This window comes from Vollenhovia emeryi, unplaced genomic scaffold (genome assembly GCF_000949405.1).
Source record: "Vollenhovia emeryi isolate VEMERY1.0 unplaced genomic scaffold, V.emery_V1.0 DF939213.1, whole genome shotgun sequence".
In the NCBI taxonomy this organism is placed as follows: domain Eukaryota; kingdom Metazoa; phylum Arthropoda; class Insecta; order Hymenoptera; family Formicidae; genus Vollenhovia; species Vollenhovia emeryi.
Genome location: NW_011967153.1, coordinates 378,732 through 404,976, shown reverse-complemented (window position 1 = coordinate 404,976; position 26,245 = coordinate 378,732). Strand labels below are relative to the sequence as shown.

Genomic DNA, 26,245 nt, shown 5'->3' with positions numbered 1-26,245 from the left:
GTTCAACTTTACGGGTTACACCCATCACGTGTACCTCGCGGATTTTATATGCGCGCGTATTCAGTTCGTCCAACGTAAATTACAAAACTATGACGCATTCAAAATTTTTATACTCTTCTGGAAAAAAAGTCGGAGGTCCAATTTCAATATTTCAAACCTTAATTTTTCTCATCTCGCGTCGCTCTACCTTCTCCCCTGCCCCACGATTATGTGTTCCAACATAAATCACACGTAATTTGCTAGATAAGATGAAAGGTGAAAATTGATCCCAAGACCTACCAGAAAAATGGCGGCATTTACATTAAGCGTGTCCAGTAAAACGTTGCGAAGATGTACCCTACGCACTTAGAGAATCGCTTCATTCCAATATTAATCGTTCGTTAGTCGAATCCGGAGTAGCTCGGAGAGATCGTTTCCCGCGACGGCATCACAGCCGCCGGTCCTCCCTTGCGGAATAACCGAGCGGAGTAAAGTCCCGTCGGCGCGGGGGACGAGAGACAGCCGCTCGGCGTTGTATCAATTCATTAGCGCATTACGGTTAAAATAAAAGTATCCACGTATCTGCGGCATGCGGTGTATCTCTTATGAAGAGGACGAGTAGTGGCCGACCGGTTTCTGCAGCTCCTCTACCCACCTTCCCTCCCACTTGCTCGCCCCTGCCTCTCTCGCGATGTCCCTCTCTGTCGCTGTTCTCCCTTCGGCCTCTTCAACGGACCGACCTTCACCGTGATTTGCTGGCTGGGCGACCACCATCCGGCGACTCGAAGTCATCATTATGCACCGCAAATGGCGAAAAAAAAAAGAGGAAGAGGTAAAGACGACTCGCGCGATTTCCAGTCAGTGTGGGTGAGGTGGAGCCGAGAGGCCGGGGGAGGCGAGGCGAGGGGCGGGCGAGTGGGATGATCGGGGAATTCGTTGGATTCAACCGAGGGTCCGAAGGCGAGCGGCGGCCTTGAGGGAGATGATATCTCGCGGAACGTCTCCCGGCTGATAAGCGAAATCGTGCGCTCGTAATGTGGTATACAGAGTCACCGGTTTATCTAGTTTATCCGCCGGCCATGTCTATTCTTTGCGGCTAACATACGCGGGGGTGAGTTTGATACTGATGCGGATACATTCGATGTGGTATTGTATGGCACCGAATTAGCGAGCGTGCACGCGGACTTCGGACTTGCTCGCTATATTAAGGACTCCGTCTCTTTCCCCCCTCCCCCCCCCCCTTGCACCTCTCTTTCTCTCTCGCTCGCTCGCTCATTCTTTCATTCCCTGACGTTCACAGACGTAAATTTGAGTGCCATCTCGTCGAGAGAAGGCGAGGAGATAAGCCACGCGCGGAGTGAACGCAGACAGATACCGGTATTTCGAATTAATGCAGGCATCTGTCGAAAGAAAGCGAAAAGTAGTTTCACGCTTAACGATCGCGCGTCGATAGCGCGAGTCCCGCATTATTAGTTAAACACTTAACGATTGAACAGTCAACCGTTTACTTGGGGACACGTCGTGTGATAAATTGTTTCGAATACTTACCTAGTACCCACACGTACGCCGCTCGGATTAATAAGAATTAATCGAGGCTCTCACGACGGCGCCAGTTTCCTGAAATATGTAAAATCTATAGTCGCCGAACGGTCGGGTTCCAAGTCGCTCGGGACGTCTCTCTCGATAGTTGTTCCCTCGATTTCTCAACTGGAGAGCCCACTACTTCTGGCTTGATTTCCATAAAAAGGCGTTGAATTTAAATTAATGGCCATATAATGAAATAAAAAATTAGCATTCTTAGGAAAATTAATAACAGCTCTCATCTTCATAAAACATTTCCGAAAAGACGCGACAGCGTCAGCGGCGAATACTTGTCGTCGAGTTCTTGAAAAGATTACTATCGATTATTATCCTCGCTCGGGCGATAAATAAATTGATCGGACGGGAAATAAATACACGAAAACGAGCACACGTTCTTAGTTTATAACATATATATTTATTTGAGCTTTAATTGCATTTTAAAATACAACCGAAATAATTAAATAATGACAAATCTGGTAAAATGGTTTCAAGAGTCGCGTATACATGATGCATATCTTTGTGGTTGCGTGTTTGTAAGTAGGTAGGTACGTTTCGAGCGTATCATTCGCACGGCTGGCTGTTCCTTTCCTCGAGTGTTACTGCGACGGTGTACGCGTGTCCTCACGTGTGTACGTATGCGTGCGCGCGCGTTGTCGTGTACATGCGTGTATATAGGGATACATGTAATGTCGTGTTGGTCGCAGCCACGTAATCGTCTCGCATTACGTTCATCACACTCTCAGCAGTCGTATATAATTACAATATAATAATATTAATATTATTATTATGTCGATAAATACTTTTAAAGTCCGCGATGGAAGAATTAGAGTTTACAAGAAATACGTATACAAGTTATGTTCCGTTCTTTTCCGGCCTTCGTTGTCGAGGGCCGCACGCAGCTGCTCCATCTTTTCCGGTCTGCTTCTAAGTCTCTCAATCTCTCGGAAGCATTCTTCCTCGTTCTCAGACTGTCACTCTATCTTTCTATCCCTCGCCCCTCTCGCAAATACATACACACGGCCACACATGCGCACACGTACGTACACATACACACGCACACATTCACACACACACACACACACACGCGTTACCTCTCGTCAACATTCGCGTCTTCGTCTGATCCACTCGCGCCCTGTGCTCTGCATTTAACACTACACTCACCACGCCACGCATCATCGTACTAGAATAACCGTAATTATATAATCAATATACACAGTAGTCGCGATATTCGAGTGATAATAATGACAATATTTTACACGTAAAATGACGCGTTGGCTCGCTCACAGACGCAATAAATATTATTTGAACAAAGAAAATTTACAATGATCTACACATACGCATTTACGTCGAGAAAGCATGCGTTCTTCGATAGCTATTCTTTCTCTGCCACACTTGTCTCTTTCTCTCTGTCTCGCTCATTCACTTTCTCTCTCTCTCTCTCTCTCCTCCCCCCCCTCTCTCTCTCTCTCTCTCTCTCTCTCTCTCTCTCTCTCTCTCTCTCTTATGCACACACGCACACATACACACACACACGCACACACTCTCTCTCTCTCTCTCTCATTCGCTCGCTCTCTCGCACTCCACTGTTCTATGCATTCGATTCGCGTGTACTTATTCAATTAATCGCTTCGCTATTGCACCGCGTCTCCGCACCTCTCGGCTCTTGTCGCTTTTACAATCGCTCGTGTGTCTCTACACACCTTCGATTCGCAGCAGTCGTAACGCTCTCCGGGGCGGCTCTTGTCCGTCCCCGCGAGCAAACTCACCGGGTTTTTCGTAGTAATAAGTATCAACAAAGAGATTCCTATACAGGGTCGAACCCTAGCCTATCCTATGCGCTAATAAACTACGGCCTTATGATCTAGAGGTATACATGCTGACGATCTTACGACAGATGATAGGTAAGCCTTCTCTTTTTCTCGCTCTCCATCTCTCTTTTCTTTCTCCACCTCACCCTCTCTCTCTCTCTCTTTCTCTCTATCCATTTCTCTTTGTTCCAATCAATTTTTGCGGTTTCCTTTGTCTCGTCGCGATCTTGCTCATCTCACGTCGTAAACGTCCTTAAGTATTTATAAAATCACAAACTTGGCCGCGTGCCGAGCCCCGTGACTCAGCAGTGCCGCGAGATATGGTGGCATCACAATTTAATTAACGCTCGTTCAACACCCACATCTTCGTTACACCCTCTCACGTTCCTTGGGCACGAAAGAAAGTAAGAGTCGCTGGTACAATTCCTTAATTCTCATACCGATGGAAGGAAAGTGATACGAAAAAACGGAAGGCGAAACGTGCTGCGAGAAAGTCTTAACAACACGGAAATGTCGATTGTACAAAGTTATGCGCGTCCTACTTTGGACACGTATCTCTATAGCGATTGCGATCGAGGAGGAATTCTGCGAAAAGCAAGGACGAAAAAAAAAACTGAAATTCTCTCGCGACGTTCCCCATGTTTGCACGTGATTCCATAGCGAGAAGGAAACATTCCAAACGATTACGCGCGCAGGTCTACTCTAGAGCATAATCTTCTCGTAACGACTAAAAATATAGTAAGTGGGAAAAGAAGAGAGGGATCTGTATAAAAGAAATTATGAGAGAGGTGTGTATAAAACGGAATTTGAGGCCCCCTCTCCGATGTAGAATTTTTGAAGGGTCTGTGTGACGCACGCTAATCGTGTCACCGACCCAGGAATGATAAGATGCGTCCTCGATGATACGACTAAAACGATCGTCAAAAAAAAAAACCGTAGAGGAATCGCGTTGCGTTTGTATTTATTCTGCGAGTGAACGAAATCTCTTACTATAATAATATCGTCGCAACGGCGAAGTCTTTTCGACGGAGATATCCACATTTAGGCTGAAAGAGTGCAGTGGCGAGGCTTTAAAATTAAAACAAAAATAAAATATATATGTTTAATACTAACAAATTTGGAATTTATATTACCGGCTAATATATAAACATAGCACGAATATCCGGTTTTGACTTTCTTTGTCTCCTTTTATTTATATTGATGTTGATCTTACGAATCTGATTTAGATTTTCATATATTTTAAAAACACATATATATGTATATGTTCAGTATTAAAAAATAAAGTTTATTAAATTGCTTTTTCGTACAGTGACAAGAGCAACCTGCTTAAGTTTGACAGATCAACTACGGGTTCCTCCGTATATTTTTCTATGAAGAGATTGTACGGTATATATCGAATCAATATTTTCAAGAAAAGGCAGTGCAAAGAAGTTCTCGAAAATTATACCATTCTTTCAGTAGGAATTAATAAATAAGGAATTCATAATGCAAATGGATAATGATCTAAAACTTCCAAGCTCTGTAAGAAGTACTTAGAAATAGAAAAAATGCGAAGGAATTTTGCAAAATACACGGATAGGTCTTCTTAGTCGCCAGACAGATTTTAGTCCAATCGAACTATACGGAAGAGCTATACGTAATATTTTATTTTTAAAGATCTTTGGAACATTCTAAGAAGCTTGAGAGAAGACGGAGGGGTATAACGTTGGGAAAGAAGCTATGCAAAAATTAATGAAAAGAATGCCAAGATTGTGTCAAAAAGTCAAATTGAAGAAAAGAGTATTCTGTTGAAAAAAAAGAAGATTTAATACACTTTATTTGCTAATATTGTAAATGTAAGAAATTTTGTATTATTTTAATTACAAGCTTTATTAGAATAGTATATGTTTACATAAATAAAAATGTACACGTTTAACAAAATAATTTATATCTCTAAAGAATCACATTTTATAAAATATGTTTTAATTGTAATACATAATTTTATGAAAAAAAATTGTAATGTATTTCAAATTATGTAATGGCAATATGATGTTATGTCTCACGAATTGATTCTTTTTATACCACTAGATAAAGATCAATTCTTGTAGCAGACAGATATAAATGTCCCACATGTCAATTATTTATATTTTCTTGTATTTGTTCTTGAGCAAATAATTGTAGGCTTATCATACGGAAGATTGTAAGAAGAGTTAAAAGGTAATAATTAGTGGGGTTGAATATTCAGTGCTATAAACGTGCGAAAGAGGATTTTTCTATTCATTTAAATGATAGAAATCATCTTTCGTTTTTACAGCATCGAAATTTAAACTCGATAAATTTATATGAATATATACCGTGAATATATATCGTATGATCAGTGGAAAATTAACGATCAAAACTACGAATATTACAACTTGATTCGTCCCGTCTTATACGCGACAGGATTTGTTTGAAATGCATAGATGATAACGTGAAATAATTATAGGATCTCTTTTTCCATGATCGTTTCAGCCACGACACAGCCTCTTTAAGCATAAACCCGAAGACGTCGGATGCGCGACGACGTCGTTCGGCGCGGCGGTGTTCGCGGGGAAGGGGATGAAAATTTTCACATCGCTAGTTTTACAGTCGTTACAGTATAGATACACTTATGTACAAATGGCACCGCTACTTACGGGGCTCGGACTATACGTATTTGCTGGACAATTGCTTCGCCAGCTCCGTATACTTGAGAAATTTGGAGTGCGGGCTCTCCTCGAGGGGTGAGGCCGCTGACTGCGACGGGCTGCCGTTCGCCTGCGGAATCGGCGGCGACTTGTTGCGCTGCGACGTCGGCGGCGACGAGGAATTGCGGCTCGGTCCGCCGGAAGTGCCCTGGGAAGCCGCCGCGGCGGCCGCGGCCGCGGCCGCTGCCGCCGATCGGCCGATGGTCAGTGGATCCGGGATGACGCCGTCCTTGACGAAATGCATCTTGGATAGATGGTGCCTGTACGCGCCTTTCGAAATGAAGGGCGTGTCGCAGAACGCACACTTCATTATTGAATCCGCGGTGACCACGGCATCGTTACAGGCCCAGCTAAAAGCCAAGATGGCACCCGGTGTTGGCCCGGGACCCGGGCCGGTCGCCCCTACCGTGCTACCGCTGCCCGAGCCGATGGTGCTAGCTGTGGAAGCACCCCCGGATCTCGAGGAGCCGCTGGCGCCGGGACCTCGCGTTTCCGTTTTATCGCATAACTTCTGCAACGCCGCGAGTGGATGGCTACTTGTTTTACGCCCCTGCGAGTCGATGTTGTTGCCGCCGCCACCGCCGCCGCCGCCGCCGGACAAGCTGTCGAACATGGAGGAGAGCGCCCCGAGACTGCTCGACGCCTTAGTGTCGGGTGTACCCCGCGGTGTGACCGATCGGTCGCTGCTGGTAGGACTGCTCGTGCTGTTCCTACAAGGACTACGCGCGACCTGTTCCACCTGGCTGGTCGGCCGGGGCGTAGGTGGATTCATGCGAGGTGACAGCACCTCTCGTCCATCCTCCGGCGTCTCGTGGATGCTGCTTCGTCGGTGATTGTAGGAACTCTGATCCTCCTCGTCTCTGCAGTCGTCTACTATTTCCTTCTTCACGAACACCTCCCTCGTCGACTGCGACTGCTGTTGCTCCTCCTCGTTCGCGCCTCGCTCCTCTGTCTCCTCGTCCCTCGGTTCTTTCTTCACCACCACGGTAGGCGACTCCTCGTCTCCGGATTCCTCCGCGGTTTGATGGCGACTAGGTAACGGGGTGGGCTGCTTCTCAGGAGTGACGCGATGATGGCGAGGCAGGGAACTCGAAGAATGTCTCTCGTGGCTCGTGTTAGACAGGTCAATACGTCTCTCCGGTGTCATGGTATCCGTCCTGCCGCTTCCTCGCTCCGATATCGAACTGGACTCGCTGCCGCTCCGTTCCCTTCTCGCCGCGACATTGGCGTTGTAATGCTGCTGCTGCTGATGCTGCTGTTGATAAGATCGAAGCAGATTCATCGTTTGCGGATCCACCAGAGGTTTCGTGTAATCCACGCTCTCGTCGATACCCAAACGCTTGAGGATGCTCGTACCTATGGGGGCGCCGGGCTGAGCGTGGTGCAAGCCGGGCGTGCCGTGCCTCACGCGAGAATCGAAACTCTTCTCGATGAGCTTTTCTATTGCGTTCAAAACCGACGGCGAGGTACCTATCGGAGCGGTAGTCTCATTAGCGGTCGGTGTAGGAGTATCTTTTCCCGGTGTCGTCACGTCGCTGGCCGAGGATGGAGACCGGTGATGCCTCGACGATATCGAAGACGTCTCCTCGTTGACGCTCTTGCGTCCGCTTTCGGTTGGCGGTAACGTCGCGGACAGATGATTGGACATGAGCGCGTTCTTGAGAAAGTTCCGCTGATTGGCGCCCACCGTGCCCGCGCCGATGCACTGGCGTATGTGCTCGACGAAAAGCGGAGTCTCTATCTTGTCGCCGCACTTCTCGCACGTGATTCTGCCGGCGTGCTTGCCGAGGCTGTGAGTCAGCCCGGCGGCGGCGTCGCCGTTCTTGAATTCGTTCTGCGCGCGTTCCAGCTCCAGCAATTTCCTCACGGGCAGTGACTTTTTCCGCTTCTCGCGCGTCTGCCGTCGACGTCCGCCGCTTTCGGTGATCGAGCGCATTATGTGCTCCTTGTAATGCGAATTTTTCACCATGTGATTGCTCAGCTCCTTTAGGGAGCTGAACGCTTGATCGCATACTTTGCAGGTCAGCACGGCGCTGACGTGACTGCTCGTGGCGCCTGCACCGGGACCGCCGTTGTTTCCGCCATGAGGTCCGGACCCTCCGCCCGGCTGTACACCTGCGCCGCCCCCTCCACCGGTGACACTTCCGCCACCTGCGGCACCACCGGTAGCATTACCGCCCTTGCTGTCGTCCGATGATTTCCAGGATATTATCTGTTCTTGCGAGATGATGTTCGTGTAATGTTGCGTTTGCTGCATGTGTGAGGTCATCTCAGCCAGCGAGCGGAAGCTCTGGCCGCACCACATGCACTTGAGAATCTGCCGCGTTTGCTCAGCCCCCTTGCCCAGCCAGACGTCTTGACCTCGCACGAGCTTCCGCGGTAGTGGCATCGTTTCTTTAATCAGTAAATTCAAATCGGATGGACTTTGTTTGTTGCTAGGTGTGGCCGAATTGTTACTGCCGGCATTGCCGGTGGATGTCTGCGGCTGATGCGGCTGCTGAGGCGGTGGTATGCTCGGCATCGTCGTCTGTTGCGAGTGAATCCCTGGCGCTGGCGGTGGTACCGGCATGTTGACGCCACAGTGCTTCGCCTCCTTCATGTGCGTCGTCATCGCGGCCAAAGTCGGGAAGCTCTGTTTGCACCATACGCACTTTAGCACGTCCTTGGCTTGATCGGCGCCTTTGTTCAACCAGTGGGACTGCCAAGCGCTGTGACGACTGCTGGACGTTGTCGCCGGCGCGTTGGCACCCGTCGCGCCGCTTCCTCCCCCGGAGGACCTGTAAAGATCCTCACCGCCCAATTTACTCAGCTCGCTCATCTTTTCGAGCGCCTTTGTAGCTTCGCTAGGTTGATAGGGCTTCTCCAACGCCGCTGGCGGCTTCATCTTCCCGTTCCAGAGCTGATGATGATCCACTACTCCGCCGGTGCTCTTCGGCGAGAGCTGCTGCTGACTAGTAGCTGCTGCCGCTACCGCTGCGGCGAAGTACGGAAAGTGCGAGGCCACCACCGGAGACGTCCAGGGAGACACGACGGGCGGTCTACCGAAACCGGATGGCGTGACTCCCGGTGCTGTTTCCTGATGGCTCGCGGAACTCGTCGTGGACGCCAGTCTCGATGACTTGCGCGGCGGCGGCGGCGGCGAGTCTTCCGGGCCGGGTCGTTTCCTGCTGGGTACCGAAAGATCCAACGGGCCATTGTTCGTCTCCGTCGAGGAAGACGGCGTAGGTGGTTTGCTGAGATTTAATATCTGCTCCTCCTCGTCCTCCTCGGTCGAGGACGTTTTCCTCGTGCTAAAGTCCAGCACGGCCGGCAGGGGTGTCGCCGACGGCGAGATCTCCCCGATGCTGGTGGGCGACACCAAGAGGCCGGGGGTGGCGGCCGGTGGCGAACACGAGGAGGAGACCAACGGCGACACCGAGCCACGCGACAAGGGCGAGTGGCTGAGAAGGAGGCGCTGATGGGTCTGCTGCAGATACGCCGCCATGACCGCTGCAGAGTGGGGTGGTAGCAGGGAGTGAGTTCCAAGGGGTAGAGGCACGATACTACTTGGACTGACTGGGCTCGCGCTGCTCCTGGTAGCAGGTGGCGGGGGACTTCCGGTCGCCGGACCGGATGATTCCCGAGAATCTCTCGAAGGACAGCGCGGACTCATTGGCTCCCTGAAATTGCAAACGATACCGAGCGCTATAATTTTGGGAGTACGGGCGCGCGTACCCCTCTTCGAGATCTCTCTAGGATTCGAAGCGGCTATGATGGATGAAACGAATCTTATCGGCGCCTCGGCGTAAAAGTACGAAACGTTCGCAGCCGAGCGGCGGTCATTAATCATGATAATCGCGCGATAATTTTCTTGTAACCGATCCGCGAGCACCGCTGCAGAACGCAGGTGACGCCGTGACGTTAATATTTCATAAGCGTCCGCCGTAGGAATTGCTACGCAAACAGCTTTCGCCGTACTGTATGATGGGAACGACGGATACCCGGAATCGTCGGTAGAGGTAAACGGAAAAAAGGCTCGCGTGATAAATAGAGCCTAGAGACGTTAGCGTGTTGCAACGATGGATAATTCACGCATGAAAACGCCTGTCGTTGCTAGCGGCGTACACGCCAAATGCGCACAACACATCAGCGTACCGTGTACAAGTATAATGTCCACGACGCGGACGTTGCAACGGGATACGACAGATTATTATCGGCGTCGAAAACGAAAACACACTTTGTTGCCCGATCAATTATTCGGCGACCTTAGAGAAACGCTGCGCATTCGCGTGTCTCGGCTCCGCGAGTACCACTCGGCCCGCGCGCGCGGCGAATACGCGACGTAACGCTCTCGCGAGCTAACGGAGCTTCGTCCGTTGGACAAATTACGATTAATTGCACGTTGCGACGATGAACGTTAGTCATCCAGCTCGCGACAAAAACCGCGCGGATTGGTCGGAGTCGCCGATCGATACCTGTCGCAGCGTCATCAACGCACGCGAGGATCGACTGTCGGAAGGGAGCACGTGGCCGGGACGGATCGGAGCCAGCGCGCGCGGCCGTCGTAATGGATTGTGCAGAGCCCCTCGACGCGATGCGCGCGCGGCGCGGCGACGTTCCAGGCCTGTCGACGGCTCGCTCGTAACTGACTGTTCCTGACTGAATGCCGAATGCGTGCCGCGAGATGAAAGGGGACCGCTGCCACGCATGCAGGGGAAGTTTTTGGGGGCTGGCGGGACGGCGCGGGTGTGCGGGGGGGTTGCGGGTGCGCCACCGCCGCCCCCGGTTAGGAGGCCTGTGCGCCTGCTAGTGGGGCATCGTCGGTGTGGGACGATGTGTAACACGTGCCTATCTCTATTAGCCGTGTGACGTCGCGCGCGGCAGACACCGATATCAACTCCAACACCGGCTTATTTATCCCTATCCGGAGCCTCGCCCGTCCGTCCGTCCGCCCGGCCGTTCGTTCCGTTGCCACTTAACCCTCGCCGCCCGACGCTTACGTCGCTTACCTCGCGCATGCACATATTTACGCGAGAGGCCCCGTGACGATTTGTTGCTCTTAAACAAAGACGCGGGGGCCTCGTGTACACACGAGGGGCGCCCGGCGACGGCGAACATCAAAAAGCGCGCGGTGTCGCGTCGCGTCGCGTCGGCGCGGCGAGCGATGATTTAAACGCTTTTATTTATAAGGAGTCACCGCGCCCGGACAAAGCGCCGACTAATGAGTCGCCGGCAGACAACGTCGAGGGGAAATTTAGGTACGAGTCCTCCGACTTTACGCCCAGCGTAGGCGCTCGATGATTGTCACTCGCGCGATTATCCGCGACTGATGATTTGCGCGGGTCGCTGCGTCCCACGGCTGACGTTTGACGTGTCGAGTGTCCCTTTCCACGCGGACCTAGCACCCACGTGTCGTGTCGGCGCGCAGAGACACGCGGACGGAGAGACGCTCGACTGACAAATGTAACAAGGAGGACCAAAGAAAGTTGATATGGGTATAAATTGCATACTGAGAAAGTGCGAATAAAAGCTGTCACTGCTCGTTTGACGACGCGTTTGAGCTTGCACGAGTGATGCCTCTGGTTATTGCTGCAGGTAGACCATTTTTTAGCTTCTTGGTACAATCGAGTCCTTCAGGTTTCAGTATGTAAGTATCTCTATCGATATTTGCCGACTTGCCTCCGAAAGAAACGCGCACCAGTTTCTTCACTGACGCGCATTTCTCTAGTAGTTTCTCTCATTAAGACAGTGCTGTTGCGTTGAACTCCGATTGTATATGTGGATAGAAAATTGTACAAACGCAAAATTTACCTATCCGGAGGTCCCGTGTCCCGCAGGATAGTCGGGTTTAACCTCGAGGTGGTGGAAGGCGGGGGCGTAGGTGGCGAGGCTTCCTCATCGTCCTCTTCGTCCGTTCCCTCGGCATCCTCGTCCTCCTTCGCAGCGGGCGCGCAGCCCCGCTCGCTCGGGCTAATGGGCCCATCCTCGTCGACGCAATCGCCCTCCTCACCTTGGAGGTCCGTACCGGGCGCAGAGCCTTCGACGCCGTCCTCCCCTGAAACAGGTCAGCGAGGCAGCGGATTAGATCGGCCGTAATTAAAAAAGAAGGGAATGCTCGATTAACATGCCACATTATATAAAATAACATGGTGTCTACTACATTTCTATTACATGCTCGTACGACGAATGCAGCTCGCATCTTATCGGTGCCGCTCGTATAACGGAATAGAAGTAATTATGTGTCGCATTGGCAATCTAGGTATCTCATTGACCCATCGGCGAATTTTCCATTACACTTGTAGATAAGACGTTGGACGTGAAAAATACTATACGCGAGTGCGTCGTTACGTAGAGGAAAATGCTCCCCCTGTCAGTGTAATCTTGCGTGACAAGCAAGCAAACTTGTATTGCAGGATATACTTATGTATTACTAAGAGATTTAGAAATAAAAAATCGAACGCGAATATATATCAGCCGACGACGTCGTGTATCGTCTTTTCCGCGCGGAGATCGTTGATGTAGGACGCGAATCAAATCCTTCTGTCACCCGCCGTATCTTGATAGAGGAGCGGAGAAGAACGTACGACCTAGGAGTGGAGATACTGAGAAATGACGAAGCTAAGTACCTAGGAGTGATATAAAGGTTTAGATGGCGAGTAACACAATGGCACTATCGGTTCATTTATCAGCCTTTCGCGACGACAGCGGCGACGACGACGACGACGACGACGACGACGATGGGGACGACGACAACGACGCCGACGACGAATACGACGCCCAAGAGGGCGAGGAAGAAAGAGAAAATGCGAGCTATGTCGGATACGTCGACGTCGACGACGACGAGGTATTGTGTGGCGGGACAAGGAGTTCCATCATCTGCATTATGAGTTTTAATCAAATCGTTTCCATTTGAACCCTTGGTAATGAACGGCAGAACTGTCGCTTTGCAACTGTGCGAGAGAATACGACCTAATCTAAGATCAACAAATATTTACGGGGGGGGGAGGGAGGGAGGGTTCACATTGCGTAAATTTTATTTGGAAATTTATCAGATATGACATCGTGGCGTGTTAGTCCACGATTTAAATGCTGACCGCGCGTTCATTAGAACGTTTCATTAAATTATTATCGTCCGCTGACCAACGAAGGCTACACTTGACAGACCCGGACGTGAGTACTCAGGCTCCAACGCGGAACCCTTCTGGTCGCCATCTTGCTCCCGGCATATCCTCTCTGAAGAAGGGAGTGCCGTGTCCTCGGTCGCGAGCAATCACCAAGCTAAGCGCGAGAGCAGGGCGAGAGCGGAAGGTGGTCAGCACACCTCCCCTCGTAGAGGGTGGGGACAACCAGGAGCACCGTCCTACTTTGCCGAGTGACCAACCAAACGATCGTTTGTTCACGGACAGGCCACGGAAGAGGGAGAGAAAGGAGATCGCACATTGATCCGCGGGTGCATCAGCAACTAATTACGCAGATTTATGTCCCCATTGTCCATTGTCTCTCTACCGGGAGCGATTCTCCCGGTGCCCCGGCGCGGACCATTCGATGGAAGCGGCTGGCCGGCCGATCCGGTTGGAACCAGTCATAGGACGGCGAAAAGGTGCACGACTACGGGGAGAACGACGGGGCGACGACGAGAGGAGATAAAAGGAGGACCTCTCGGTGGATCGCTTGGATCCAGGCGCGTATCGAAGAGGGGAACGCAAGAAATCGAGGAACCGAGCGGGCGGACCACCGGCGGGCAGCCCCGCCCGCTACGAGCGCGGTCCGCGTCTTCTACCCTTCCGGGGCCCCCTACGGCCACTTGCGATCGCGAATACCGTGGAATCTAGTATTTGCGTGCCGCTCATTTCTATCCCACCCTATCCCTGTCTCTTGTCCGCGTGACAACTGAATTCGAAGTGATGCTGTTTCGAAATTTCTATCGTAGCCCGCGCCATCTTCGTTTCCAACCAGAGACTTCAACGAGCGTTACTCCGTTTCTGGAAACAGCAACTGCCATCTTTACACGCGTGCGAGTATGTTACGTCAGAAGAATATTTATTCGTGAGCATTCATCAGAGAGACAAAACTCTGTACTTATTCTATAATAGGTACAGCGTGACAAGTCATATTTCATTTTTTTGGAAAGAAATAAAATACATCCTGAATGACCGGTTTATTGAATTAGATTTCGAAGTCACGGGACTTGAATTCACTGGAGTACCGACCCAATCGTAATGACAAGGGTCACCGGGAGTCCCGCGACTCGAAAGTATTTCACCGGCGATCGGGATCGATCGGACGTCGACGTCGGGCTCAGTAGGATGCAAATGCTCGCACGAGTGGAGTTCGTGCGGGGCTATTGGCAGACCACTAACAAGGACCGCACCGGGTTGCGCATCCCGGACGTAGCCCGCCGGTAAGATACGCCTCGGGAACGAGAAGCGTGGCGTACCGAGCTTAAAAGCGGCCGAGTCTTGACACTCGGCGAGATGCTACTGGCCGATATCCGGCTCCTCCTGTCCTTGGCTCACCCGAACCGCGCTGCACGTTAGAAAAGAGGCGCAGCGTATTAGCGGCCTGTGCTATGCGGAGAGAGCGGGTCGCGCTATCTACGATGCCGATGGTTCTGCGCCAATAGCCCGCCTACGACTCTCGGTCCAGAACAATAATTAGTCTTATCGGCGAAGCATCCGCTTTCGAGCCCGTTACGATCTCTACTTGATTTTTCTCTGCATTCTCTCTCTCTCTCTCTCTCTTTCTTTTTCTTCTTTTCTCTCTCTCTCTCTTTTACAAATGTATGTCTCCGCGCGTTTCCCCGTCTTCCCCCTTCGCCCTTTTGTCGTGCCACTCCTCGCCTACCTCCACGACGAAACCTGCGCACGAGTTACGGATATAGATAACAGACACCTGCATATATTGGCGTACACATGTCGGTGATGTACCGAGGACTAGCTGGTATTGGTATCGCAACGGTATTAGCTATCCTGTAACTCGTAAGGACGATCTAGTCGTAAGTCGAACAACTGGGCTAGTCACGCTCGCTATTCGCGAGGACGATCGGCAGTTGCTAATTGCTGATAAATTCCGTGCTTCTGTATGCAAAATCTCGAGAGCGTATTGTGAAAAAAAGACTACGCCGCTCTTGTTAATGGAGAAATATTAATTACTTTCGAACGCATACAAATAAATTCCATTATCGCAAGTTATAAAAAGAATTGCAATGCATTAAAAATTTCAAGGACGGCGAGATAAAATAACGTTTGCGTTAAATATTATTCGTACTTCCATGTGTTTTATTTCAAAAACTTTAATTTAATCTATTTAGCAATTAGCATCACAAAGAGTATGGAAATTTTTCCTAATTTATCACGATTCAGATTTGACTTAATCCGCGATATTTATTCCTTGCACGATTTGTTGAAACGTGATGCAATATAATGCATCTGTTAAAATTGAAAACAAAACTAATTATTTTCCGTCAATTTTTGAATGTTTTCTTTTGAGGCCATTCTTCTGGAAAACGATTTGTCACACTTAGACGTACGAAGGCAGAACGAGTCGCCGAGATGAAACGCGGTAAGCCTTACAAATGGCAGAACGAAAAATAAGGTGTTAAGACAAGGATCCTTTAGTGCATGTTCATAAATTGCGGCCGTGAGTAAGGCGTAAATTTTAGCGTTCATAGGCATCCGCACTAGTGTCAGCTTGTGTACTTTAGTGATTTACGCGCAATCAACGCGCTAAATCAGTTAGGTTTGCTTGTAATTAGCATCTACGCCGAACGTTCAACCAGTAAGGAAATTTATAACGCGGGGTGCCTGTTTAATTGTTTGTAAGAAATCTGATATGCAGAGCGGCAGCTTTAAAAGCGACGTAAGAGCGAATTCTTTCTGTAAATATGATATACCGACGCAACTCGGCGCGATTAAAGATTCGCAATTAGAAAATAAATAATGCTATTACAAGAATTGGAAATAGCCAAATTACAGCGTTACGTTATATTATTTTAAAAAGCTATTGAAAAAGCTGTTCTCAAGCGTTGCGGATAGCACATTATTTCGTAGAATATCAAACTACATCGATCCCTCTGGAATCTTGGACAAAGTGTGATGTATCACACATAAAAAAGAAAATCTTTCTTCGGAAATTACTTTGTATCCATCGATTTGATGGTACGTACTAGGCGTTCACGGTGAACTGTGTGGCAGCTACTACGTACATACGTGAGCATCCGCCGGCTTTTACTTTGTTTCTCATTGTCAGATAGGCCGTCGGTGGATACCGGTAATTACATAACCACCGTGTTAGAATGTAGAGCTGCGTACATCAGAAAAGATCCTCGCGAGAGCCGCTCGGCTTCACGGTGCACGAAGTTAATTTCTCGTCTCCTCCACGTCGGGACGGCCGAGCGAAGTTGCCGGGACGCCTTCCGAGACGGATCTTTGATAAGTAGTACTACTCGCGGACGGTTATCTCGGCGAATATCCCGGGGAGGCGCGGATCTTTCTGTCTCTCTCTCCCTCTCCCTCTCTCCCCCCCTCCCCTCTCTCTCTTTCTCTCTCGGCAGCAATGACGCCACGCCGGGGCAAGTAACCGGGTCGAACTTTAGCAACGTCCTGGCAATAAAACAGTACATAATAACAAGCCGGCGGCTGCGGCGGCAGGGAAGGAACAAAAGGAGAACCCGGAGGAGGACAGGAGAGGAGATGAATTTCTGATGCGAGAACCGTCGGAAGGCTGGCGGGGAGAGTGACAGGAGGCAGACGAAGAGACGAACGGATGGACAGGCAGACAGACGGACGAACGGACGGGCGGACAGAAGGACGAAGAGGGACGGCGAGAAGAGGGAGGCCTCGCATTGTGATTCTCTCGCGGTCTGCCAGAGAGTGACTGACGGGTGAATCCGTTTTCTCCTTCCTCCGCGCCTCTTCCTCTCTCCCTCGCGCGTGCCTTCTGTCCTTCTTTCCGTGTCTCTTTCGCTTCCCTCTCCCCCCCCCCTTCTCCCGCGTACGCCCTGCGATTCCTCCTTCTCTCGGAGCAACCGGCTTTGAAAGCCTCATACTCAATCCGTATTCGAGAGATACAAGACGTTGATTTACGACTTCCTCAAGTGATGATCCAGATTTTTCAGATCGATCGGGAGGGTCGCGTTTCAAACCCAGAAGAATATCACTCTTGTTTCGAGTTTGCGGGAGAAGACGATTATAAGATATTCTTAGGATAACATACATTTAAATGTCGCTCGAAATACAAGTGAACAGCAATTCTTGTAATAAATAGGGCAGTATAGTCGATAATGTTCTCTAGTTTAATATTCATGCGTCAAATAATTGAAACCCGCTGTTACGCTCGAGTCTTAATTTATTGAAGCAACATTATACCCGAATACACCGCACCAAATGAGATGAAACTCGAAATGATTGTTCGATGTAAATTTATTCGAATGACAAAGGTTACGATTTTAACTGAAAAGTACAAAATTTACATGCCTAACGAAAAATGAACTACCACCTATTCATCCGTTCCCAATATCGCTTCAAGAAGATGCATCAAGAAACATCCGAGGAATTAGATCAATGCACTTGGTATCGGGGACCACAAACAGACTTCTTTAGCATTCGATCCCTTCAGACTCGTTCTACTATCTTTCTTTTTTCTTTTCATTTTGGCCCTCGATCTTAAGTCCCTTGAATGTCAGGTGGTCAGATTCGTGACTCACTTAGGTGTTCTTTAGGACGACGTGAACAGAACAAGACGACAGGCTCCAACCGAAGACGGAGTACCTTCCTACCGTTGTCTACCTGACTGATTGACTGATGAGGCGACTGTTATCCTAAGTCAACACTCACTCCATCAGTCTGTCGAATTTCCCCCTCCGCCACGAACCATCGCTACGTTCCAGCGCTGCTACTCGCGTCATCGTAAACGATGTTCCCCGATCAGATATATCCGTGTATAATTCCCGTGGTGGCCCATCGAAAGAAATTGCTGACGACATTGATGGGCCCGTGTCCGTTAGAAACGCAAGTAGAAAAGCGCGATTAGGATAAATGTACGGGACACTGGTACGTGTCGAGATTACAAAAGCTGTTTTGAAAAGCAGTTTGTAGCGCGAGCATCCGCTTTGGAACGAGAAATAATTTTGGAGGACGCTAATCTTCCTGACCGCGAACTTTGTTCTATGCGGATACGTTTCAGTTCAGGTTACTCATCCGGAAATGCGGGAGCATTTCTTAATCAGGTGCGACGTGGAATCAATCTGTCTCATGTGCATTAAATACGTATAGGAATAGCTGCGTAGGGACTATCGGTTAACCGTTTAAAAAGCGATCAATGGAAGCAATGTCATGCAGCGGGGTCCGTCGGAAGCGAGAATCCACATAGAGCGTGCTCTCCTTCAATTTTCCACGGATATTCCGAAGTCGCGGCACTTGGACACGCCTCGTTCAATCTCGCGCGATCGACAAGGGCTGTGAAAACCCCGAATCCGCGTCGCCCGATTGCTTTTCCCTGCTGCCGTCGCCTTCTCTACGTGTACTCGAAATCTTTCCTCGTTCCTCTCTCTCCCCCCTCTTTCTCTTTCTCGCGTCCGCCTTCCAGCTACCCTTTCAAGTTGCCCTCGCCTTGAAATACCGAGCTCGGAGATCTTGGATTTCCGGGGCCGGTGTTTCTGCTGCGAAATTGTCGTGCCGCCTCGTAACAAAATCGCGCGAACTGCCGCGAATATTACGCGCCGCAATCCACGGGAGCTTCGTTCGCGCTTTTCATTTCGTTCGACCGAGCGCTACGAAATCTGACGTCTATAGGACGCCTGCCTATGCGCGACTTCGACTTGGTATCCATTGATTCGACTGGCGCTCGTCATGAACCAAAGCTAGTCCCAGACAATAGTCTCTAGGCGAAAATCTCGGTAGCTTCCGATTGTCGTTTTCCGGTGGTTAGCAATCATTCAGCGAACTTATACTGTAATTTATTAAGAGGCGCGTTGGCATTTCCTCGGCTTCACCCACAGACTCCTATATACCACTGGACTGCTACCTTCGAGCTGATAGGTGAGACAAGAGCTCCGGCATGTCTTGTTAGGTAAATAAAGTAGTATGCGTGCCCTGTCAGTGGCGCACACATGCCCATAGACGTATTATGTATAAACTACGCATTTTGGCAGGTATGTACAAACTTTGGCAAGAGACGACATACTTTGGACCTTATTCCCTCTCTGTCTATCAATATCTGGAGTGGAGCAAAAATCCAATATGGCTACTGTGCTTGACAGAGTGGACAGAGTTGTTGTTGATGACACAGCCTCGTCCACGTCCCTCGGCTGCGGCCTCGGTCCCGTCGCCGCTGTCCGAACCTCCGTCGCTTGCTGGGACACGCTCGCAAGACCACCGATGACCGCCGTAATGCTTATCCTTTAACCTCTATCATTCCCCTACTCTTCTGTTACCCCTGCGTCTCCATTAGACAAAGATGAGGCACCGCCCAACACCAGCTATCTCGTTCTAAAGTTTGTACGTGTTTTCACACGGGTGAGGTAGGGAAAGCGCAGTCTATTACTACGTCTAGTGACTAACGAGACATGGCGGAACTCTTGCCTCACTTTTCGACTCGACGGCAGCAGTCTAGCAGTATACAGAGAAGTCTGTGGCTTCACCTTATGCGACGCGATACCTTTCGGTACTGCCGACAAGACAGATTCAGTAGAACCGTGTCGTCGTTTAACACATCTGATCCCGAAGAACGCACCTATCAATCTCGCGTAATAATATTATCCGTTCGGTAAAGGAGCAATGTTGAAGAAGCATCCACTGCGGCGTTACAGCCCGCCTAACTGCACGCGTACGCGCAGGGCGATAAATTACCGCGGCGGGGGTGAAAACATCGCATAACCGAGTGATTATTTATCGTAGAGGCCGATCGTGAGGACTTTATCACCCTGTTGGCGATCATTCCCGCGCTACATTGCGGCCGTTCTCACCGGATGATAGCAGGTTACGCTGCGTGTGCATCGTGCACATAAACTGTTAAATTAAAGTCTATCCTTTCGTTGATCCACAGCGTCGATAGGCCCCCCCATTAATAGCTCGTAATTTGCTATTGACGATCGTGGCGTAATGGCTAATTAACACTTGCGAGACTAACACTTTCGCATATAATTTTATCAGCGACTTCGACACATCTCGATTCGAAGCGTTTGCGCGTAAAGTCTAAAACGTTCACGGTGTTCCCTCGAGGAAAACTGAATTTATCATTATCTAAAGTTTTATTAGGATAACTAACAGCTGTCAGCCCTCTATATCACGATGCTCTATAATATATTCCTAACGACGGAGATAACGAATATATCCAACACGGTAATTACTTTCGTACACAAGCAAAGGCAAGTAGGCTATTAAAAATGGCATCGATAAGACACAATCTTCTACGTACGTAAATAGATGGCTGTTCATAAATAGCTTCGATTCCGCTCAGAGGTAATTTTATCCCCCTGCGACATCATAGAAGAATTAATATAAATTACAAGTGAAGCTTGTCCCGTAGTTTTCGCGCGATTCCGCGAAATTCCGCGGAATAAAACCCGAACTCTGTCAACACACTTGCTCTCCCGGCACATTAATCCAATTTGCGCGTGCACGCGACAAGGGTGAGCGGGCTCGATTCGTGTATTAATTCGTTCTGGCGTGGACGCGGATTGTCCGCGCGCGATTAGACGGCGCGCCAACGTCGCAGTAACGTGTTAGAAACGTACATCCGTGGAGATCCGGGATGATGAGTGACCCGGCGAAGGGTGGGGACACAAACGAGCGGCGGGGTATATAACCGAGCAAAGACATTTGGACTTGACGGTGAGTGATGGACAGGAGGTCCGGCGACGCAAGAGCCCGTGTCTCGCGAAAAAAAGGTTGGCGTTTTGGCAAGGCATGCCGCTCGCTGCTCGAACGCGTGTACGAGTTATTAACGTTCATATTTTAGTGACAGTCCTTGCGTAGTGTATATCATGCGCGAAGGGGGAGGGGGAGACCCTCCAACATACGGCGAATAACCTGCTGGTAAAAGATATTTTTCGACGTTGTCAGTCTACGTTTCCTCCACCTCGTCTCCTCGGAGACGTTAATCTTTGTGGCGTCTCTCTCTCTCTCTCTCTCCCCCTTCTCCCTCTTTTCGCGCCTTCAAATGTAACGATTAAAAGTATCCACGAATTGTACAGCCGCGAAAACGAAATCCCGGATCCACTGATTATTCTTAGAACCGTATGGCGTAATGTGTGAAAAAAAACCTGACGCGAGAGATGCGTTATTACATGCATTGTTAATCTCTCGAAGAATTGAAGGAGGCGTTTGTTGATCCGCTATCGGATAAAGTGCCTGATAAATAGCGATGCAAATGATCTTGTTAAACTTGCGAAACGAGGTGATTAATGAGAACACTTAGCGCGAAAATCAGCCAAGTGTATTCTTCGAGTTTCCAAAATCTTGTCACGCTCAAATATAGACGGATAAAAGCGGACGCGTGATAGTTAAACATTTTACGACCTCTTATTTTAACGCCCGGCATATCGTCCGTTCGATCCAATGGATCAAACGTGACGAATATCGACCCGCGCGTTTCTCTCCCGCTCGTGAAAAATATATTTATAATGAAGTCGAAGCGTGAAATCAATCCTCGAGGCTTCAGGACGCATTGTCCCGCGGCTGTGCCTGATTTAAAGGGACGAAAAGGTCCCGGTCTCACGTCAATCGCGTCGTCTCGATCGCAAATAAAAGTCGCCGGTTAAGTGGCACTCGTTCGTCTCGAAACTGGTCCCGAGCATCGCCGCGATAAATTTAATGCGGCCGCGCGAAATAATTTACGACGCGGCCCGAAATATAGCAGACCGATCGGGCTAATCGTCTCGCGCGTTCTTCGTGGAATGGTATTAATGCTCGCGCGCACACGGAGGCGCCGAAGATGCGTCCGTTGATGCAGATACGACGACTGAATGATGGATGGACGGTGTGCACGTCCGGTAAGACCGTCCGACCGACCGTCCGTCCGTCCGCTCGTCCGTCCAATCGCGCAACAGGCGACAGTGATGATCGATGCGTCGCTGCTCCCGCTGCTCAGGAAGGCGAAATCCGCGAACTCGTTTCGCTCTTCGTTAGTAGCATCCCGTCCCCACGGCGTTTTGCATTAGGCGAAAGTCGGGATCGGTGAGGAGCGCGATTAATATCCCGAACTGGAGGATCGCGACGCGTTTATTTCTCTCTTTAACCCTTAACGGCGGTGCGCAACGTCGGCCCGACGTCGCGCGGCTTATCGTGATATATTACCACCGAGAACGGAAATTAACGGATTTTTCCAGGCTCGAAATATCGCCGGTTTCGGCCACGAGTGAGAAGGTTCGAGGGGATTAATTTTCTATCACCTTACACGCCATACGCGAAAGGGCTAGATCATTGGGCTGTGATCGCGCTAGTTTTTCAAACGCGGAAATAAAGGTGTGGCGAGTATATCGTCACATCCAATGGCTATAACGCGCGAACAGACAAATCACATATACACATACATGCGAAACGCGACGAGAAAAACAAAGACAGCTGTGCGAAAACAGAGGTACTGGCGAGATTTAAACGGTGACTTTGAGCCGAGGAAACGATCTAACGTTTAAGGGGACTCGACCGATAGACGTACTCGCGTGCGGACGTGTAATCGAGAGAAAGATATAATTGTGAGAAACTCGAGGACGGAGTTATAAATTGTTCTTTCACCATATATTCCGTACGATAAATATAATTATTCCCGCACGCCAGTCGATCCTAAAAAGGGATATAAAGCAATTGTATCACGCCGAGAGACGTGTGTTTACGCGCTTTCTGCTTCTGAGGAAATGAAAGTTGTAAAATTTTTTTAAGTACCAAATAGCAAAGAAGAGTAAGCCGACGTGCTTGAGAAACTCCGTTCCGAAATCAAGTTTATCTCGTATCGATCGTATTTAGATTTCGCTCGCCGATCATTTGATTAAACCGGTCCCGCGAATAAGATCGGGAACGATGCAACGAGAGATGGGATTTCGTGTGGATTCGATTCCCTCTTTAGCCGGCTGGCCCTTTGCGCGCAATTCTGGCGGCGTCTTGAACCGGACGTGGCCCGAGGAGAGAAGCCGTGCAAGCGCGGTGCGACGAGGGCGCCGCGAAGAACGGGGGGCGGGAGGTAGGTGACAGGAGGACGCCTTCATCACGATATCCGTCACTCTTCTCCTCCCCCCTCGTTCGTCACCCCCCCTGTTGCCTCCACCCCTCGTTCTCTCTATCCGTCCCTCTCTTTCTCCCTGTCTCCCTGTCGCGCCGCTCGGCGCCTTCTCGCCCTCCGCCGCTCTTTCTTGCGCTTTCCGTCACGCTGCCTTTCGAAGTGTCAGTCCTGTTACCGACTGCCGGAGCGGAGGCCGTGACAACAATAATTGTCAGCGAAGTAACATCTCTCAAGCATCGCGGAGGAAGAGAAAGAGCACGGGGGTGGGGCGGCGGGGGGCGGTGGGCGCGGAGCGCGAGAAGGAGAAAGGGCCGACTGGCCTATTTATAGAACCGGCAACAAACATAGAGCAGCTGGTGTCGATCCGTCCGGTTATCGCCGCGTTTACACAGCCCCTGTCATATCCTCTCGCGAAGTGGCGTTGCGACCGCGCGAACCACGAATATCCACTTCTTTCCGGGTACCGCGGAAGTACAAAGAGCAAATTTCTCGCGGTTTCTCCATTTGCGTGGAGAGAGAGAAAAAAAAGGGATATCGACGCCCGCATCGTACGAGCGTTAATTCCGACGGCTATTAAAGTCATTTCACGCCGCGTAGAATCGGCGAGCAAGTTCGCATATGGAAGACACATGTTGCTCGTGACTGCAACACGTTTTAAATAATACTCAGCCTCTCTCGATAATAATCTAATATTCTACCGAAACAATTCTAACGACAGATACTAAATCACTTTTGGGGCGGTAAGAAGAACACTTATCTTTAATCTGGACGCGCGTTCTATTAAAATATTGTAGACGACACGAAATCTTTACCCAGACAAACGCAGATCCTTATCCACTCGACACTGAAGCGAAAGAAGAAAAATTCGCGCGGTGCGTACCGCTTTATTTTCGCGAGGACAGATCGAAATGCGGCTATCGCGCAGGAAAGTGTAACATAAGACGTATGTAGATCAACGATGTGCCTGTCCGATCGCCGTCACGGCCCGAAATAAAAACTTCCGTGACGAACGTTCAACGTGAGATGCAATTGGCGAAGCGAGCGGCGGCGAGCATCCGGCGGGAAGCATCTTGACGGGCGGGAAGAAAATAAGGCGCGTGACCAGTTCGCGTCTTAATCCCAAAGAAGAGTGGATGTGTCTCGCGTGAAACGGCCGGCTACTCCGTCGTCATCCACGTCGTCTTCGCCGCCGCTGCCGCCGTCGTCGTCGTCGTCGTCGGCGCCGCAGTCGTCGTCGAAGAGAGCGGGCGAGAAAGAGGGAAGGCGGTCCCGAAATAGGCTGGCGAGCCGCGCGAATGAGCGAACGGCCGACTCACCGATCCGTCCTAATAAATATTGTGTCAACGTAAATAAGTGCGATGCCACGTGGTACTCTCCGCCGCGAGTGCTCGGCGAGCGGCCGGAGAAGGTGGAGAACGGCGGCGCACCGACAGAGTCGATCTGTCGCCCGGATGACGGACGGCTGATGTACAGAGGGACAGGTGCGCCTCTCGATCTTCCCTCCTCCCCTCTGCCGCGTGCGTCTCTGCTCGCCGTTCGTCTTCTCGTCTCTCATTCTCCTTAACTTCGTCTCCCCGCCGCGGCCGAGTCGTTCTTGCGCGGCCCGAACGCCGCTCTCGCGTTCGTTTCGCCTTGACGGCTCTCGCTTGGAAGCGCGGCGAGTGATTTCGTACGACCATTGCACGTAAACGCATCGGAGGCAGATGTTATTTGAGCGTTTTCTCACGACCGCGTCGAATCGGCCGAGGGGGTTGGGGAGGGAGGGGGGGGGGGGGTCCTCGCGTTTGCCGCCAGCGCGGTTGGGACTTTAGGATCCGTCATCCGCGTTACCTGGTTCATCGCGTCTTATCGCCGCCCGGTAATCAGCCGTTAACCAAAGCGGATTGTTAATTAACGCCGCGCGCGCATTCTCTTTATATAATTTATACACGTCAATTCCTAGGATTCCTCGTGTACAAGCTCCGTTACGGATTAGTGTGAATGGAAATTAGAGAAGCGTTCTTGTCGTTGGAGTAACGGATGGGTGATGCGGACGGCAGGTGCATCTCTCAATCTTCCTCTCTCTCTCACTCACACACTCTCTCTCTTTCTCTCTCTCTCACGCGACCGACCTCAGTTAATTCACGTCCAACGACAAGCTTCGATTCCCCAACGCAAATAACTCGCGCCTTAACTCGCACTTAGTATCTCGTAACCCAAGCGGCATTTTGTACGCGCGTTTCTAATAGCGACAGCGATTATTTTTAGTCTTCTTCTTGTGCGCGCGCAAACGGCTCTCGTTCGAATGGAATATCATCGTTGCACAGGGAGCGCATTGTACCTTTGTCATCCTCTCGAGAACGTCGAGCACCCGACGTCGTTCTTCGCGCGGCCGAAGAGCGCGGATGTCACTTGTACGTAAACTGGATACTTTAAAGTTACGATGCCCGTTTAACTTTTGGCATCGCCGGCGTACACCATTCCGTTTTTCCGCGCGGTCTCCTTTCCGCAACCGCATGACGAGAGTTATTTACACCGTGCACCGCGCCCCTCCGTGCTTATAAGTCTTCTTCCTGCGCCGCGGAAGACTTAGGGTAGTGCCACTTCATCGGTGGACAGCCGCCTAAATATAGTCCTACTAATACGCCGCGGACCGCGATTTACGAAGCGCTACCCGGTTATCATCCCGATGGCCCGTGCGATGAATCACAGTTCAAACAGTGACAAAGGAAGCGGCCTGAAATTCGCCGCGATAGCTGGCGCTAGAAAACTTGTCGCCAGCTCGTTGGCGTTACATTACTTTTTTTTTATCGCAACTCAACTCAACATTTTATTATTCCCAATAGATTTAATATTTCTTGGCAAGTAGAAACGTAACATCTCATTGCGGACGTAATTTACGACGTGTGATTTCTGTACACTGAAAAAAATTTCTGGTTGAATATGGACGAATCAGATAATTCCTTTAGGATTTACCAGAATTCCTGTAATCCTACAGAA

The 26,245-nt window shown here is 50.1% G+C and overlaps 1 protein-coding gene across 3 annotated transcripts in view; it reads right to left on the bottom strand.

The window, feature by feature from the left end:
• Positions 1–1,964: 1,964 nt before the first annotated feature.
• LOC105561049 (protein tiptop) overlaps positions 1,965–26,245 on the bottom strand; it is a 96,488-nt gene continuing 72,207 nt past the window's right edge. The window contains exons 3-5 of one of the 3 annotated variants that reach the window (XR_001008873.1): positions 11,864–12,107; positions 3,102–9,732; positions 1,965–3,005 (exon numbers count right to left, since the gene is read on the bottom strand). Coding sequence is in view for 1 of the 3 variants with exons in the window: in XM_012010695.1 (XP_011866085.1) it covers positions 6,033–9,732; positions 11,864–12,107 (3,944 nt within the window). In the remaining 2 variants the exon portion in view is untranslated. Of the gene's footprint in view, positions 3,006–3,074; positions 9,733–10,527; positions 10,566–11,863; positions 12,108–26,245 lie in introns of those variants that run through there. The other 2 variants (XR_001008874.1, XM_012010695.1) reach the window with 2 other exon arrangements.